Source organism: Boleophthalmus pectinirostris, unplaced genomic scaffold (genome assembly GCF_026225935.1).
Source record: "Boleophthalmus pectinirostris isolate CB_2022bp ecotype Guang Dong unplaced genomic scaffold, ASM2622593v1 HiC_scaffold_9, whole genome shotgun sequence".
Lineage (NCBI taxonomy): Eukaryota > Metazoa > Chordata > Actinopteri > Gobiiformes > Gobiidae > Boleophthalmus > Boleophthalmus pectinirostris.
The window spans coordinates 24,927,058-24,941,667 of NW_026571541.1; the positions used below are offsets into that span (position 1 = coordinate 24,927,058).

At 39.5% G+C, this 14,610-nt stretch overlaps 1 protein-coding gene across 2 annotated transcripts in view; it reads right to left on the reverse strand.

Moving 5' to 3' along the window:
• Window positions 1–14,610, reverse strand: part of mecom (MDS1 and EVI1 complex locus) — a 243,544-nt gene that overhangs the window by 36,459 nt on the left and 192,475 nt on the right. The window contains exons 1-2 of one of the 2 annotated variants that reach the window (XM_055147906.1): window positions 5,260–5,614; window positions 4,039–4,173 (exon numbers count right to left, since the gene is read on the reverse strand). Coding sequence is in view for 1 of the 2 variants with exons in the window: in XM_055147905.1 (XP_055003880.1) it covers window positions 4,039–4,173 (135 nt within the window). In the remaining variant the exon portion in view is untranslated. Of the gene's footprint in view, window positions 1–4,038; window positions 4,174–5,259; window positions 5,615–14,610 lie in introns of those variants that run through there. The other variant, XM_055147905.1, reaches the window with a different exon arrangement.

Below are 14,610 nucleotides of genomic sequence, written 5' to 3' on the forward strand. Positions count from 1 at the left end.
GTACCTCACAAGTGAACTGCGCTGCTTACAACTGGCTCTCCGAATAAATCACCAATAACGCCAGGGGCCAGAACCTAGCATTGGAACTGCGATATTTCTTTCCAATTTCTTACTTCTTAGCCTGATGTTGTGCAGAAGGTAGTTTTGGCCAGGCTGGTGTGATGGTGGGACACACGGAGAGGGGGGAGAGGTGGAGAGGAGGGAGGGCTGGGTATTATGTGTGGTTGGAGAGTAGCAATAAAAGGCGTTGGAAGCAGGTAGCGTGTATTTTAGCTTTGCACATTTGAATGAGGAGCACGGGGAGTCATCAGAACCGCAAAAAGTTATCTGGAACAAGTCTATGTAAAAGAGAATTACAGGTGTGCAGGATTGGTTGAGCAAATTTTGTAATAAATGTTTGATAATAAATATATTAAATGAAGGCTAATAGTATTTCTGATTAAAGCCAAGTCAGTAATAGTAGATGTAAAGTAGCAGCATGAGATACACGAGAGTCGTAGTGGTGTTGGTACTAGTAGTAGTGATACAAGTAGGATTGGTACAATGGTAGTGATACATGCAGTAGAATTAAAACTTGTGCAGTAGTAGCAGTAATAGTAAGATCATTCTATAATTCTAATGGAGTTGCAGTAGTGGTATTTGAAGTGCCATATCAGTACTTATTGTTTGTATTATTATTATTATTATTATTATTATTATTATTATTATTATTATTATTATTATTATTATTATTATATTATTTATTTATTTTCTTCAATTAAGTAAGGCCTTGACCATATTTTATTATATACTATACTATGAGGTACATTGGAAGTTTATTGTAGTGACTCAAGATGGAGAAGTAGTAGAAGTATTTGAAGTGCCATATCAGTACTTACTGTTTGTAGTTTTTTTTTTTTTTTTTTTTTCAATTAAGTAAGGCCCTGACCATTTTTTGTTATATACTATATTATGAAGTACATTGCAAGTTTATAGTAGTGACTCAAGAGGAAGAAAAAGTAGAAGAAGTGCACCTTCTTTACGTTTAATAGTAGAGTAGTAGTGTCAGTAAGTAAAAGTAGCTTAATAGTAGTAATTACTGCACTAGAAGTACTCAATATTTGTAGTTGTATGCACAGTCAACACTTGAGTAATGCCTTTACTATATTTTATTCTATTTGATACAGTACTTTTGGTGCTTACAAGTACATTCTTCTACTTCACTACTGCACTTAAAGCAATACACAATTTCACAGGCTCATGCAAGTCAACTCACATTTGTAAACTCAATAAAAAGTAACAAAAAATAAATAAAAATGTCTACAACTGGTGCAAGAGGCTGACTGATTTTGTCTTTCCAGGACCCCCCCCATTCGGTCCCGTTCACTGCAGAGCACAGACGGTCATTGTGGAGCATGTAGTCCGTGTGTGCTCCGGAAGGCTTGAGGACGCTACATATGCTGCTGTTGTGACAGTGTGAATGAGAGAGGAACAATCATCTCATCACAGTCATGTCCGAGCGCTATCTGAGGCATAGAGCGCCACCCGAGCAGAACCGAGGCGCTGACAGAGAATCGCACCCACAACCCCCGTCCCCCCTTCCTCCTCTATAACCACAATACAGACACAGCTACCGATGTGGAATTTATTAGGGAGGTTTTCTTATATGTTTGGAGGTTTTAAATCTGAAATGAGTAACAGCTACAACATAATTAGTCTTAGAAAAGCATGGAGATTTAACTCATAATGGTGAAATTGTTTAGTAAGAATGACTCAGCGACCTTTTTACCTACACCCCTTCATTCTTAATACATTGTTTGCTCATTAGTGTTTCTTCAGGCTTTTAAAAGGCTGTAAATTATATTATTATTATAAAGTGTTATCAAAATACCTTGACATTTATTATTAGGAACATATGAAGTTGCATTGAGGACATGTAAAACAAAAAGAAAGTATGATTCAGAGGCTTAAAATTGTAGATTTTTTTTTTTTTCTTTAAATGTGTTTATAAAGATGACATTCACACACATTTTGGCCATATGGATTGTTTTAAATCAGTTATAAGGTTATTCATGACTGCATATATAATCAGAATGTACACAGAGCATGCAACAATTTTTGGTAAATGAAATCATATTATTTCTATTTACCTAAACTGGACCAGGTAATTAAGTAGTAAGACATGCTGCTTTAATGATGCAAACCAGTTCTTCTTTGCATTTCTAAAATTGATTTTAAATAGGGATTTTATATCTTATTTCATACTTTGAGATAGTTCACAATTGTTTGGGTAAAAAAAAAAAGGGGAAAAAAAATCACACTTGTTGCATATTGCTCATAGATTGCATGCATCCACATCTGCAAACACACACTACATCAAAACTAAACTAAGAAAAAACTGGACTAAACCAGAACTAAACCAGGACTGAAAATGGAACTGAATCAGGACTAGACCAGGATCCAAACCAAAACAAGTGTAAACACAAGCATAGCATGTCTCAATATTTTCTAGCAACCACACTACCAATAATACAATCTTCCATCTTTCTCTTATACCTGAACGATAGGGGCCAGAAAACAACACTTGTAGCAAGCCCGGCAACCACTTTTTTTTTCTAGATACCATCAACCACTTCTTCTTCCTAATCACAGCCGCCATCTTCATAAAGACCCAACAGGTACAATCAAGATGGACCACCAGCGCGCGGAGACAAACAGCTAACTCACATCCTACTTGGGTCAGACTAGACTGCACGCGTCATTGTCGGATGAGCTGTATTTGCTTCCATGCATTTGTATAGGAGCCAGGTGAGGCGCATTCCTGGCGTGGCATCTGATTTTTTATGTGCAAGTGCGTGGAACTATCGGCGCGGTGGAGATGTGTGATCTAAGCCTGTGGTCTACGTGCACGGAACTACCAAAATAAAAGCAGTGTGGAGGTAGTGGAGCGATGTGAGGTGTGGGAGGGGCTACTTGGGGCGTGAGGGAGGGAACAGGGGACGAGGAGGGGAGGGGCTGTCTAATTATTCAAAGATGGGGTAGAGAATCTTTTTAAAGGGGAATTTAAAGGTGCATCGCAGAACTTTTCTTCCGTCAGCTGCTTGTCTCTGTTGAGATGTTATTGCTTTGCCTGGAAAGCTTCATGGTATCAAATTAAACACATCTATCTAGCATTTATTCATTACGGGTGTTTCTAAAGCTCAAAATACAATAATTCTCTTTGTGAATAGGCTTGCATCTCCACAGATCTAACCTGTAATGTAGCCTATAGTGGTCTCCCTAGAGATTGATAGGTTTAATAGGCAAATCAATAACATCTCTATGAAGACAAGCAGGTGACGGACCCCTGAATAGAAAAGTTGTGCAATGCAGCTGTAACTATTTTGAGAAATTCTTAATTTTTTTTTCTTCTAAAAACAGAATGAGCTATATACAAGTTGATACAATTTACATTTGTTTGAATCTGGAAACATTTTAGAGAGGTGTGAAAATGCACTGAGGTTTATAAGACATTTTATATTCTGAAATTTTGTAACAAATGAAAATCATTGTATAAACTGTGCATTATGTTCTGTTTTGAGACAAACTTAACAGAACAATTTTGTTAGATTTGTTAAAATTTGCTATCATTTTGACATATTTGGGATATTTCAACTCCAACATTTGATTTGGAGACAACATTTTTACCATTATGAGATAGAAAAATCTTAAATTTTGTTCAATTTTGTATACTTTTGTCATATTGATTGATGCGTGTGTTAAATCCAAGGGAGTGTCACAATTGTGTCCACTACAATAGGCCGAAATCTATCCAGCACACGAAATTACTCATCTGAAAAATTACTAATAAATCATTACAAAAATTTGCAATCAGAATCAGAGAATTTTAAAATCTGACCTAGATGTGTTTTTTAATAATTGTAACCCATAACACGAGCACTTTTAGAGGATTGTAAGAGTAGTAAAGTCAAGAGTTCAAGCACCACCTGAAGATGAGACAGCACAGAAATTCTCTTATATTTTTACATGTTTAATCTAAAGAAAAGTTCCTCGTCTTACCTGATCATCTATCTGGCACGCCGTCAGGTTGTGTTGCTCGGACACAGGGGTAAACTGGACGTGCTTGAGCCAGCTCCCGATATCAGGCTTGCTGGCATCCACGCAGAATTTTACATGGCCAGAGCTGTCCAAGATCTGCACCGAAGAAGAGCGAGAAAAGAAGAGAAGAAAGAAGAGAAAAAAAGAAAGAGAGAGAGAGGAGAGAAGAGTCTTTGATCAGTATCAGTCCAGGTAACTGTGTCCAAACAGTGACTACAGCGCATACCTCCCACTGAGAGTGAACACATGTTTGACACACGCAAGCAGAGAAAAAACATTATGTGAGGAGGAGTGTCTCTGGGATTTATGGGGATTTAGTGGAGACAATATGAAAAATTATTACCATGACCATATTTGTAAAACCTCTAAATGAAAACTAAATATGTAGAAATTGCAGGAAAATGTGTAAAATAATTCAAACCCAATTTAACAGCCATGTAACAGAAATAAAAAGGTACAATGAATAATTGAAAAACTATATATAAAAAAAATAAATGTGTAAAAAAATCTATTTTAAAAAGTGTTAAGTGTTAAAAATAGAAACACAAATAAAAGGCCTTTATAGTGGCCTCAACCATATAAATACAAAGACAATTAAAAGCTCAATAAACTGTTTAAAAAACGCACTGTAAAATTACAATAATAAGTAATAAAATGTGTATTTTGTCCCGTTGTTACAAAAGTGACATTTTTCAAAATAAACAAAAACAATTGTTGTATCAGCCATCTCAATTAATATGGATACGAATGACTTAAAATTCGTTTCTAAAAAAAAAAATCGTAATAATAATAATAATAATAATAATAATAATAATAATAATAATAATAATAATAATAATAATTTGAACTAAATTAAAATAAAATAAAAGCAGTTACAATATATAGTGATTGTTGACGAAACAATGTTTACACAAAACACTGTAAATTAAAAACAATAAAATAAAAGCTATAAAATTTCAATTCAGATAAATGGGCTACTTTAAAACGCATTATCAATGGATCACTTCAAACTGAAAACCAGGTTGTCGCTTTGTGCCTTTGTCCAACTTGTCACTGAATAAATATTTTGCCCGTTTTGATCCCTTTGTCCGGGCTCGTGCGCTTTTACGCAGATGAACATGAAAGTTGTTTGAGATCCGCAAATGTCGAGTTTTATTGGATTTATTTTTTTTATTCCCTTACCTTGGTGTTTTATTGTTGCACATCCGATCTCCTGGGTAAAAACACACTACGGTGCAAACTCCACGAAAACGTAAAAAGTCCCGGTTACAGCGTTTCTCTTGTCTTTCCCCCGAAGTTACGCACGGGACAGTTGTGTTCTCGTCCTGTCGTATCTTCCTCTCCTCGCTGTCCCGTGCGGTTAAATCCTCATAGACAGATAGCGCTCTAGTGCAGTAGCTGACCGTCGCTCTCTCAACTTTTCGCCGTGATGTGCCGCGCGTCTCCGCTCGGTCTCTTGTCACTGTCGTCCCGTCCAGGTGTCCTCCGCTCGTAGCCATTCAACTTAGTTCCCTTTGCGCTTCCTCCTCCTCCCTCCTCCTGCTGCTCGGGATGTGTCGTGTCCGTATGACAGCCGAGAGCTTCGCGAGGAGAGGAGGGAGGGGTGGGAGAGCGCGCGGAGGAGGAGGAGGAGGAGAAGGAGGAGGAGGGTAGCGCGCGCCACAGCAGTTCAAGCAACCCCTTATTGCATCTTCTTTTCGGTCTTCACTCCCGACTTTGTCTCGCAGCGAAACGAAACCCCATCCCACGAGCTAATAGAGATCCAGACTTAAACTGGACCTCATAGCGCCGGGTGCCCCCTCTCTCCGCCGCAGTAAATAGTGCAAGTGTCAAGGGGGGCTCCGGGGGTTGGAGAGGGTGAGAGTGGGGGTCAGCCAGAGGTCGGCGGGACGGGGTTTCTGTGCCATTATAGGGTGAAATACGCGCGAGCACGGATCGGGCGTCAAAAGCTTGATCCACAACTTTTACGCACGACTAGTTAAATTTTGTTGAACTAATACACACGCAGCAAACCTATTTCAACGTTCAAAATATTTTTTATTCTCAAATAGGTGCACTTTAAACGCGGTTGCAAGTGGTGTATTAACTAGAAGTCGATTATGAAAAATCGAAACATATTTTATTCAATATACAAGTAGCTAGATTTGCATTTTGAAATTACGTGGCGCTCCCATTCATCAAAAGCCTGACATGACAGAACGAACCGCCTAATTTATTGACTCCATAATTTGTGTTTGCGCATTCACTGATGGCGCACTAACTGCCAAAAATCCTGCTCAAAAGCACACATGTGCTTTTTTCTTATTTTTCCCCTTAGAGTGTTTTAACAAAAGTGTTGACTGCAAAGGTCAATAGCAAATTTGTCAGTCTTGAACTCCAAGAACAAACACTTGTACTGCGGATTGTTTGCCTTTCCTTCCTTCCATTTCAGCAGAATAAACCTTTTATTGGCCACTCTCGCTCTGGATCCAGGATAAAGACGCCCTCGTCCCTGTCAATACGCACTTTATTAGGCAGCTCATAAAGCCGGAGTGCGGCGTTTTCCCCTTGTTTGGCTGATGAGAGCAGATGATGATGGATAACGCTTTGTGACATTGACCTTCCATCCCAGATAATGGCCATTGTTTAACGAAAAGCGCCGGGCGAAATGTGCAGGAAGGACAGGAAAAATCATGTGTAAATAAGGCAGGACCCGGGCGCTCGTTCCCATCGTGTCGCGCTCCTTGTGAGAACCGCACTGAGACCCCGGTCCGGCCGCGCATTGATTTCCTGCCTCTCCTCGACTTGTCCATTGTTGGAAGCCTTTTTAATTTAGCCATAAATTGGGAAAGCTCAAGCCGAATGAGCTGTTCTATTTTCTTCCTGTCAGGATGAGGGATTTGTTTTATGATGCATTGTGTATTAAATACGAGTAATCTGGGAAAGTGATTGCTCCTCGGCCTCGCGGAGTCTGATGGAGGATCCCGATAGAGAGAGAGACAGACACGGGGTTCTGAAAAGGAGTGAATTTGTGAGAGAAAACCAGGATAAACACGCGGGTTTGTGGGTTGTGTCTCGCGGGGGGTGAAGTGGGCGACAGGAGCGCGCAAAGTGACCAGAGGCTGCGTGTGTTTCTTTGCCCTTCCAGAAGATGGCGCGCTCAACTGGAGCTCTCAGCTCTCAGCGCCTGCTTCACCTCACATGTCCAACAGAGCTGCTCTGGTTGTTATGTCAAAGTGCACACCTGTAACGTCGTAAAAATGTAACTCTTCAGACACAGTTTTATAGGCCTAGAATGTCATTTGGGCATTGGGAACTATTTATTATCTTGAACCAGAATATATATCCACATAAAAATGCTTCGTAATTGTACCTTAATGTTATACAGTAGACCTACTTAAATATGACTTCATTTTAATACATGTTTTCACCTATATATATTCACATCAAGAGATTGAATAAACCGGGACCAAATCTAGGAAATTTGACCCTTTTGACCTCTTCAAAATAATTTATACACGTACATACAAGCATAAAAGTGTCACATGAAAATACCGTTTAGTTATGAAGGCATGAACATTACGCACACACATAAAGCATTACAATTGAACTGGAACGAATGCGGGCTGTTTACTTGATACTACGAGTGTGATTTGCCAGGCTTGTTTCCCAAAGATATTTATTAGATGTGAGGCAAAGCAAATAACGTTGAGATGTGCGCAGATGAAACGCGTTTTATCTGAATTGTGCCACGCTGTTGTCATAATAATCACAACATGACGAACGCAGGCGTGAAAAATAGCTGTTTATCAACGAATTACAAACCAAACCAGCTTCGGGGCACGTTGGGCGAGACTATATCACCGCACTCTTGAGTTTCTTTCTTGTTTGGAGTAAAGTAGCGATGCTTTAAAGCGCTGTGAAATTCTTAAACCGCTTTTTTATCGCGTAAATAAATTTGCCCCGTGGCTGTCTTGTTTGTTTATGAAGATCACTCACGGGCATTGGAGGCAGTAGAGTGATTCTTAGCGTTAAATCTGGCCTATTTCTCTTTTGAATGAAGTCGAAGTATTGTTCTCTCTAGAAGTCATTTTGGATTTCGCTGCTCAGTCCCACGTGAAGCGCGATGGCACAGAAGGGGGGGATTCCCGAGTGGCAGCCGGAGAGGAGGCAGCCAGGGCGGGCGCATGGACTGGTGTACTGCAGGCCTGTGGAGCGGAGCGCATTCCAGTACATCCTCCCTCCTCAGCCAGAGAGCGAGGGAGAAGTGGAGGAGAGAGAAAGAAGCAAGACAAATTCGCGTAAAATAGTTTCTACGAGTTTACGCACGAAACCAGAATTACGCACCGCGATTAACGGAGAAAATATACACAAAACATAATATTAGCTAAATAAATTGTCAACTGCTCACTGGAAAGATTAGGATGCATTCACACTGATACAATCAACAAATTATAAAACTTATGAATACATCTGGACCATGAACTAAACCAGGACTGAATATTCACATCAACTTTGGACTAAAACTCGTCTATTTTTGGTTAATGTTAAAATGTTTGCTTAAAATGTTTCACTAAGTAAATACAATAGACTATAAAAGAAAATATCGACATGAGATTTTGTCTAATTTTAGCAACACCTATAGTACTAGTTCAGATGACTACCTTTTAAAACTTTTTACTGTTGTGAATCCTATCCAAATGCACTTCATGCTTTATAATTGCAGCCTTAAATACTTGTGTAGGCCTCTGAAATGGCTGTAGTTCTATAGAAAAGTAGGCAGTAGGTAGGCTCCAGCACAGCAGTGATACCAAGCAATCAGCATTGACTCCCAAGCAGAGGAAATGAAGGGGGAACATGTAAATACAAAATTTCCTCGCGTCTGGGAAGTGGGCCCGTTGTGCGCCCGGCGTGTTAATCTCCACCTCAGTAATTTGGTTCTGCGGGAGGAGACAGAATCCCCCGCTGCTGTGCCCTACACTTCATAAATCACTGCTTTATGTGGACAAGGTCAGCTCCCCCCCTCTCCTCCCTTCACCCCTCCCCTCCCTCCTCTCCCCCCTCCGCGCGCTCCTCCAGGCCCCTCCCACGTGACCAGACCCGGCCTCACTTCTAATTACTTTGGATTATTTTCATTTGCCGGAGGTCAGCCAGGCATTCCGACACACACACACACACACACACACACACGCACACACGCACACACACACACACACACACACACACACACACACACACACACACACACACTGGGAAGAATAGAGGAAAGAGAGAAAAAATGGAGAGATGATTTCTTGACAAATCCAAGGGCCCGTGAGGAGAAGGCCCTGTGTGTTATGCTGAGGTAGCGCTGTCTGTCTGTCACTGGGACTGGCACAGTGTCTGTATGACAGCAGGCTTCAGGCAGGGCCACTGCAGTTGAGTGATGGTAATGTCCACTGTCATGAATTTTAGCTGTGTATGTGATTTAAGATGTTATGGGTTACCTGTTTAATGATTGCATAGAGGTCTATAGAACGCAAGTGTCTCAAGTGTCTATCAAAAATTTGTCCATTTCTTTAGCTAGGAATGTCATAATCTTACATATAATTTAATGATTATTGATTTGTCTTGATGCCTTTAAATGTAACATTGCCACATAAACAAAAAAAAAAAAAAACTTTTTAATGTTCAGTTTCCTTTAAAATGTTTTACTGACCCAGAGCCAAATGTCACTAGATTAACATTTTGCAAAAATAAGCACTTCTTCATTTACATTATGTGCCAAATAAATTAAAAAATATATATTATTATAATTAATGCCTTAATTGAACTAGACGACATAGAAATTTAACACAACAAAACATTAAAGTTGAGGTACCTGATTTTCAAATGGTGAAAAATGAGGTATGTATTAATAGATAACTAGTCCCTTGCATTCACACATGAGTTTTCAGACACATGCATGAGTTTTCAGACAAATGCATGGGTTTTCAGACACATGCATACATTTTCAGGCACATGCATGAGTTTTCAGACACATGCATTAATTTTCAGATACATGCATGGGTTTTTGGACAGATACATAGCTTTAGAATTGCTTTTTGAGACAGAAAAGTGAAAAGGGGGGAACCAGCTCTCCTTCCAAAGCATCACATAGTGACTTTCATGGCTCATGGCTCAAGTTTGCAATAAATAAAATTTTATAATAAATGAAAACAGTGTCTACCATCTGATTTTGGTTACAAAGTTCTGCTTTTACGCTACACTAAAGTTTGCTCAGCAGTAACTTCCGCCATTTAAATAAATTGATGTCTTTAATGTCCAACATAAAACATTCTGAATGTGAGTGCAATGCCAGGCTACATTAAAGCATATTACAAAGTTCAAACTGATATTAGCAAATAATAATGCCAAATCTGCCTTTATGCTTTGTGAAAAACTAAAACTAGCCTGTGGAATGCGGCTGGAGTAGGTTATGGGGGTCACATCGGCAGGAGAGAGGTGCGAATAGCTTTAGATGTACACAATATACTACAGGACCACTCTTCCTCTGACTCACCCCACCAGGCCACACTGTATGCGGGCTATAGGGTACCATAAAACCCCCTGAAGGTCAAAGTTCACGTTTGTGAAGCATAAATTCAACGGGCACACAGCTCCTATGCCTCGCGGGACATCTTGGAAACTTCAACATCCCACTCCAAAAAAGAAAAAAAAGGTAGGTAATTAGAGCATGTTGAGGGGTTGCCACAGGGTGAACAAATTGGTTGGTAGATATCATCTTTAAAAGGCCGTTTTAAGTATGAGAGGCTAGAGGCTTAAAAACAAGGATAAGGATACGGAGACAATGCGCTCTTCATAGACTGTGTCCAATTGGAAGGCTAATATTTTAATGTAGGCGGATATCAGAGGTGGGCACATGCCGGAAAGAAAGGCTGTCATGTTAGATATGGTGAGGTATCACAGAGCAAACCGGAAATCAAAGCTGTGCAAATGCAATGAAGCAGGGGTAAAGGGGTCCTAGAAGATAATATTAGTACTTCAAAATACACGCACGTAAATGTAGATGTTGAATATCAGTAGAAAGTGTTTCATGTGTTATATTCTGCAATCTAAACAGAAACAAGTCATTTTATCTTGTACTGGAAAGATGCAAAGTAGTGGGAACTGGGGCGAGCACTGAGGTTTAACAAACAAAAATTGGAATCAAAGCTATTATAATCCTGAAAAAAATGAAAATACATTAATACTTATTGTCAATAAACCAATTTTTATTCACCGTCCACCATAAAAAGTGGTTCAGTCCACACAATTGAATTTGCATTTTGAAATATTGCCCGTTGGAGTGTCCTTGGGCAAAGCACTTTATGCCTTGTCTGTGTACTTCAAGATTTACCTTTAAGGCTTTAGCGATTACCACCAAAACTACTATTATTGCTACTACTTTTATCGCTTCAACAACTGCTACTAATACAACTACCACTACTATTACTTCTACAACTACTACTACTATTACTACTACTTCTATTGTATTATTACTACTAATTATAACTTTATCACTTCATCAAAGTTATCCAAGTTCCATTGTGCTATTCTAACTTTAATTGCTAATTTTTACCACCAAAATGTAAAAAAAAAGTAGGACGTACACAAAATACGTCAATACTTCAAAAGAACAATTGAGAAAAAGTATGTAAAGATTTAGCAAAGAACAGAAACACCACAGTGCTGATGTGTTGAGTTTGCGTTTATGGAGTGTTATGGGCCAGATGAAAGGAAAACTTACACCGTTTTTACCGAATATAAACCACATACGGACATGACAAGTGAAACGAATGGCCATTTCGCATCCAAAATTTACAAGTGGTCCACGCTGCAATGGGAGAAAGTGAGGAAATGTCTTTGAGTAAGTGCAAAGTGTAAGCAGATTGTCTAACACAGAACCCCCCCCTCCTCGCCACCCCCGTGCTCCCTCACCCCTCCCATACACTCCCCATAACCCCTCCCGCCTCCACCGGAATACATTGTACAGGTCTTCTTCGTGTTTGTGGCTGTGATTAAAGTCAGCATTAAGCAGGCAAACAACAAATCAGATGCAACTGCCTTAGACCGGGGAAAGGGCGGCCGCACAGCTCACACATAACCCAGTGTATTCTAAGTGAGGACCATTAAAGGCTTCACTGGTTTTCAGGAGCATCAAAGAGGCCCCAGTTAGAATGCATTAGACTTAACCAACCTGCGGGAGGACTGAATGCAGAGCTGGTTTACGCTCTGGCAGCTGAAATAAAACTGGTGAATTTTAATATAAATTTATGAGGCAAGAAAAAACTTGACGTGAACTGACATAATTCATAAAAAATAACAACAAAAAACAACAACAAAAGTTCAACAGTTAAGTTTGCTCAGATTCTGAAAGTTATTTTGCTCTTCATATATGTTTTAATTTAAAGTTTGGATGAGCACTATGTAACTTTTTCGGTTGGGGGTCCATCACCTGCTTGTTTCCATGGATATGTCATTGCTCTGTCTGGAATGTTCCGCAGTGTGACATTAAACAGCTCTACCTTACATTTACTCAATTAGAGCTGGTTTTATAGCTCAAAAATACCTAGAAAAGCTGGCGTTCACCTCTAAGCAGGGTCACCTCTCCATAGATCTGACCTGTAACTTGGTCTAATTTGGTCTCCATGAAGATAGAAAGGTTTAATGTGAAACATTTCATGCAAAGCAATAGCATCTAAATGAAGAAAAAACATTTGATGGACTCTCCACCAGAAAAGTTACGCAATGGGTTAACTAGCTATGTGGGCATTAATATCTGTATTGAAACTGTTTTATATTGTGTTCATCCAGCCTGTTAGAGGGCGCTACTCACAATAGTTTTAATATATTTAGCCGGTAGGTGGCCAAAAAGAAACAACTACCTTAATGAATGTCAGTCAGTCCATGATGTGTTTTGTAGTTAGATCTGAAACCATCTTCTCATTTCCAACCCTCTGAGTGGCAATATGAGTAAGTTTTTATGTTAAAAATGAATGCTGACAAGTATATTTGTAGCATTTTGTTGAAGTTTGTAACAATTTATAGATGTTATTTGAGATGTTCCAGTAGCGGTAATGGAGCCTATTTGAGTTATGTGTATTACTTCTCAGCTAACATTAACCGTTTAATTGTCTATATAGTGTAACTTTGATGTACACTGTTGATTTTACTGCTTTCTGAATACTTCTTTGTATTTTTGGATCATTGCAGTTTCACACTTTTTTGCATTAAATCCTGATCAAACACAACACCTGTTCCTTGGAGAAAATAATGCAAGGGCAAATTTAGCTGGCTGTGAATCTCAATTAGGACATGGGGTGACATTGGGTGCAAAGGTACAATATCCATGACCCCATTATTTTTTGTCCCTAATTATATATAAAAACTTAAAATGAAGCGAAATGACATTCTAAAATTGTGGTTCATAAAGATTCAGGGATATGTTAACAATTAAATTCTGTCTGCTGCGGTCATTAGTTACAACTAGCTGATTAGCCCAGGGTAAGATTTCAAACTGGATATATTATTTTTAAAAAGTCTATGGGGAAAATTAACAATAATTTTACTAGCATAACCCAAAAGGATGGAAAGACTGTTGAACTCAATTTTTGCCACAGCTGCCTTAGAACTAATGGAAACATGGATGCCAATCTCTGCCAATGGCCTTTCCAAACACCAATCACAACACTTTTATTGGTGAAGAGAGACTACAAAACCCTTTATACCTGTGTGACTTCTTGTGACTTGTAAAACCTCTATTTTATGTTTCAGAGTTTAAAGTTAACTCAAAGATTTTACAAGCAAGTAATTCATTAATGCATATGTTCCAAAATGCATGAACGATCTACATACTTATCTGCTGTTATCATTTCTTCATAGACCAGCTCTTGAGACTCAATAACACCTTTTCAGCTTTGCCCATTCCTACTATCCGCCTTGATTCGAGCCATCAGACATCTCCACGACTCTTGGTTCAATTCCCAACCCATCATTCCTTTGTCGCACACTTTTGGGTTAATATTCTAACCGTGAGGCAGCCGGCCAGGTTGAGATAAATCAGCTTTTATGATGGGCTGTTATGGTTTTTACGGCGCTGGGTAGAGACCGACTGATTTAGGGATCAATCACGCTCAGGTGTCTGCCCGGGGCCGAGCTGCCGCAGTGGGGATCGATTGGAGCCGGGGTCCCTTACACTGGAGGTCTGTCTGCTGGGAGATGATGGAGGTGAATGAGAGTGCTCCACAGACAGAGAGGAGATATATCTAAGGCTGCAGCGCTGGTGAGGAACTGTTGGACTATGACCGGACCATCTCTCTCTCCACGCACTCCTTTATTCTCCTGATGGCACTTTGGAAAATCTCATTGTCACACAACATTTAACAAAGACAAAAGTTGGAGAACGGCAGTGGTGGTGATGAGTGGGGTGACAGAGGAGAAGGTGCAGCGAGGTTGGGAGGTAGAAGTGGTTGACTGAAGTGGAAATTGGTTTAATGCAAAGATAATTACTTTACAATTTAAATGTGCAATGTG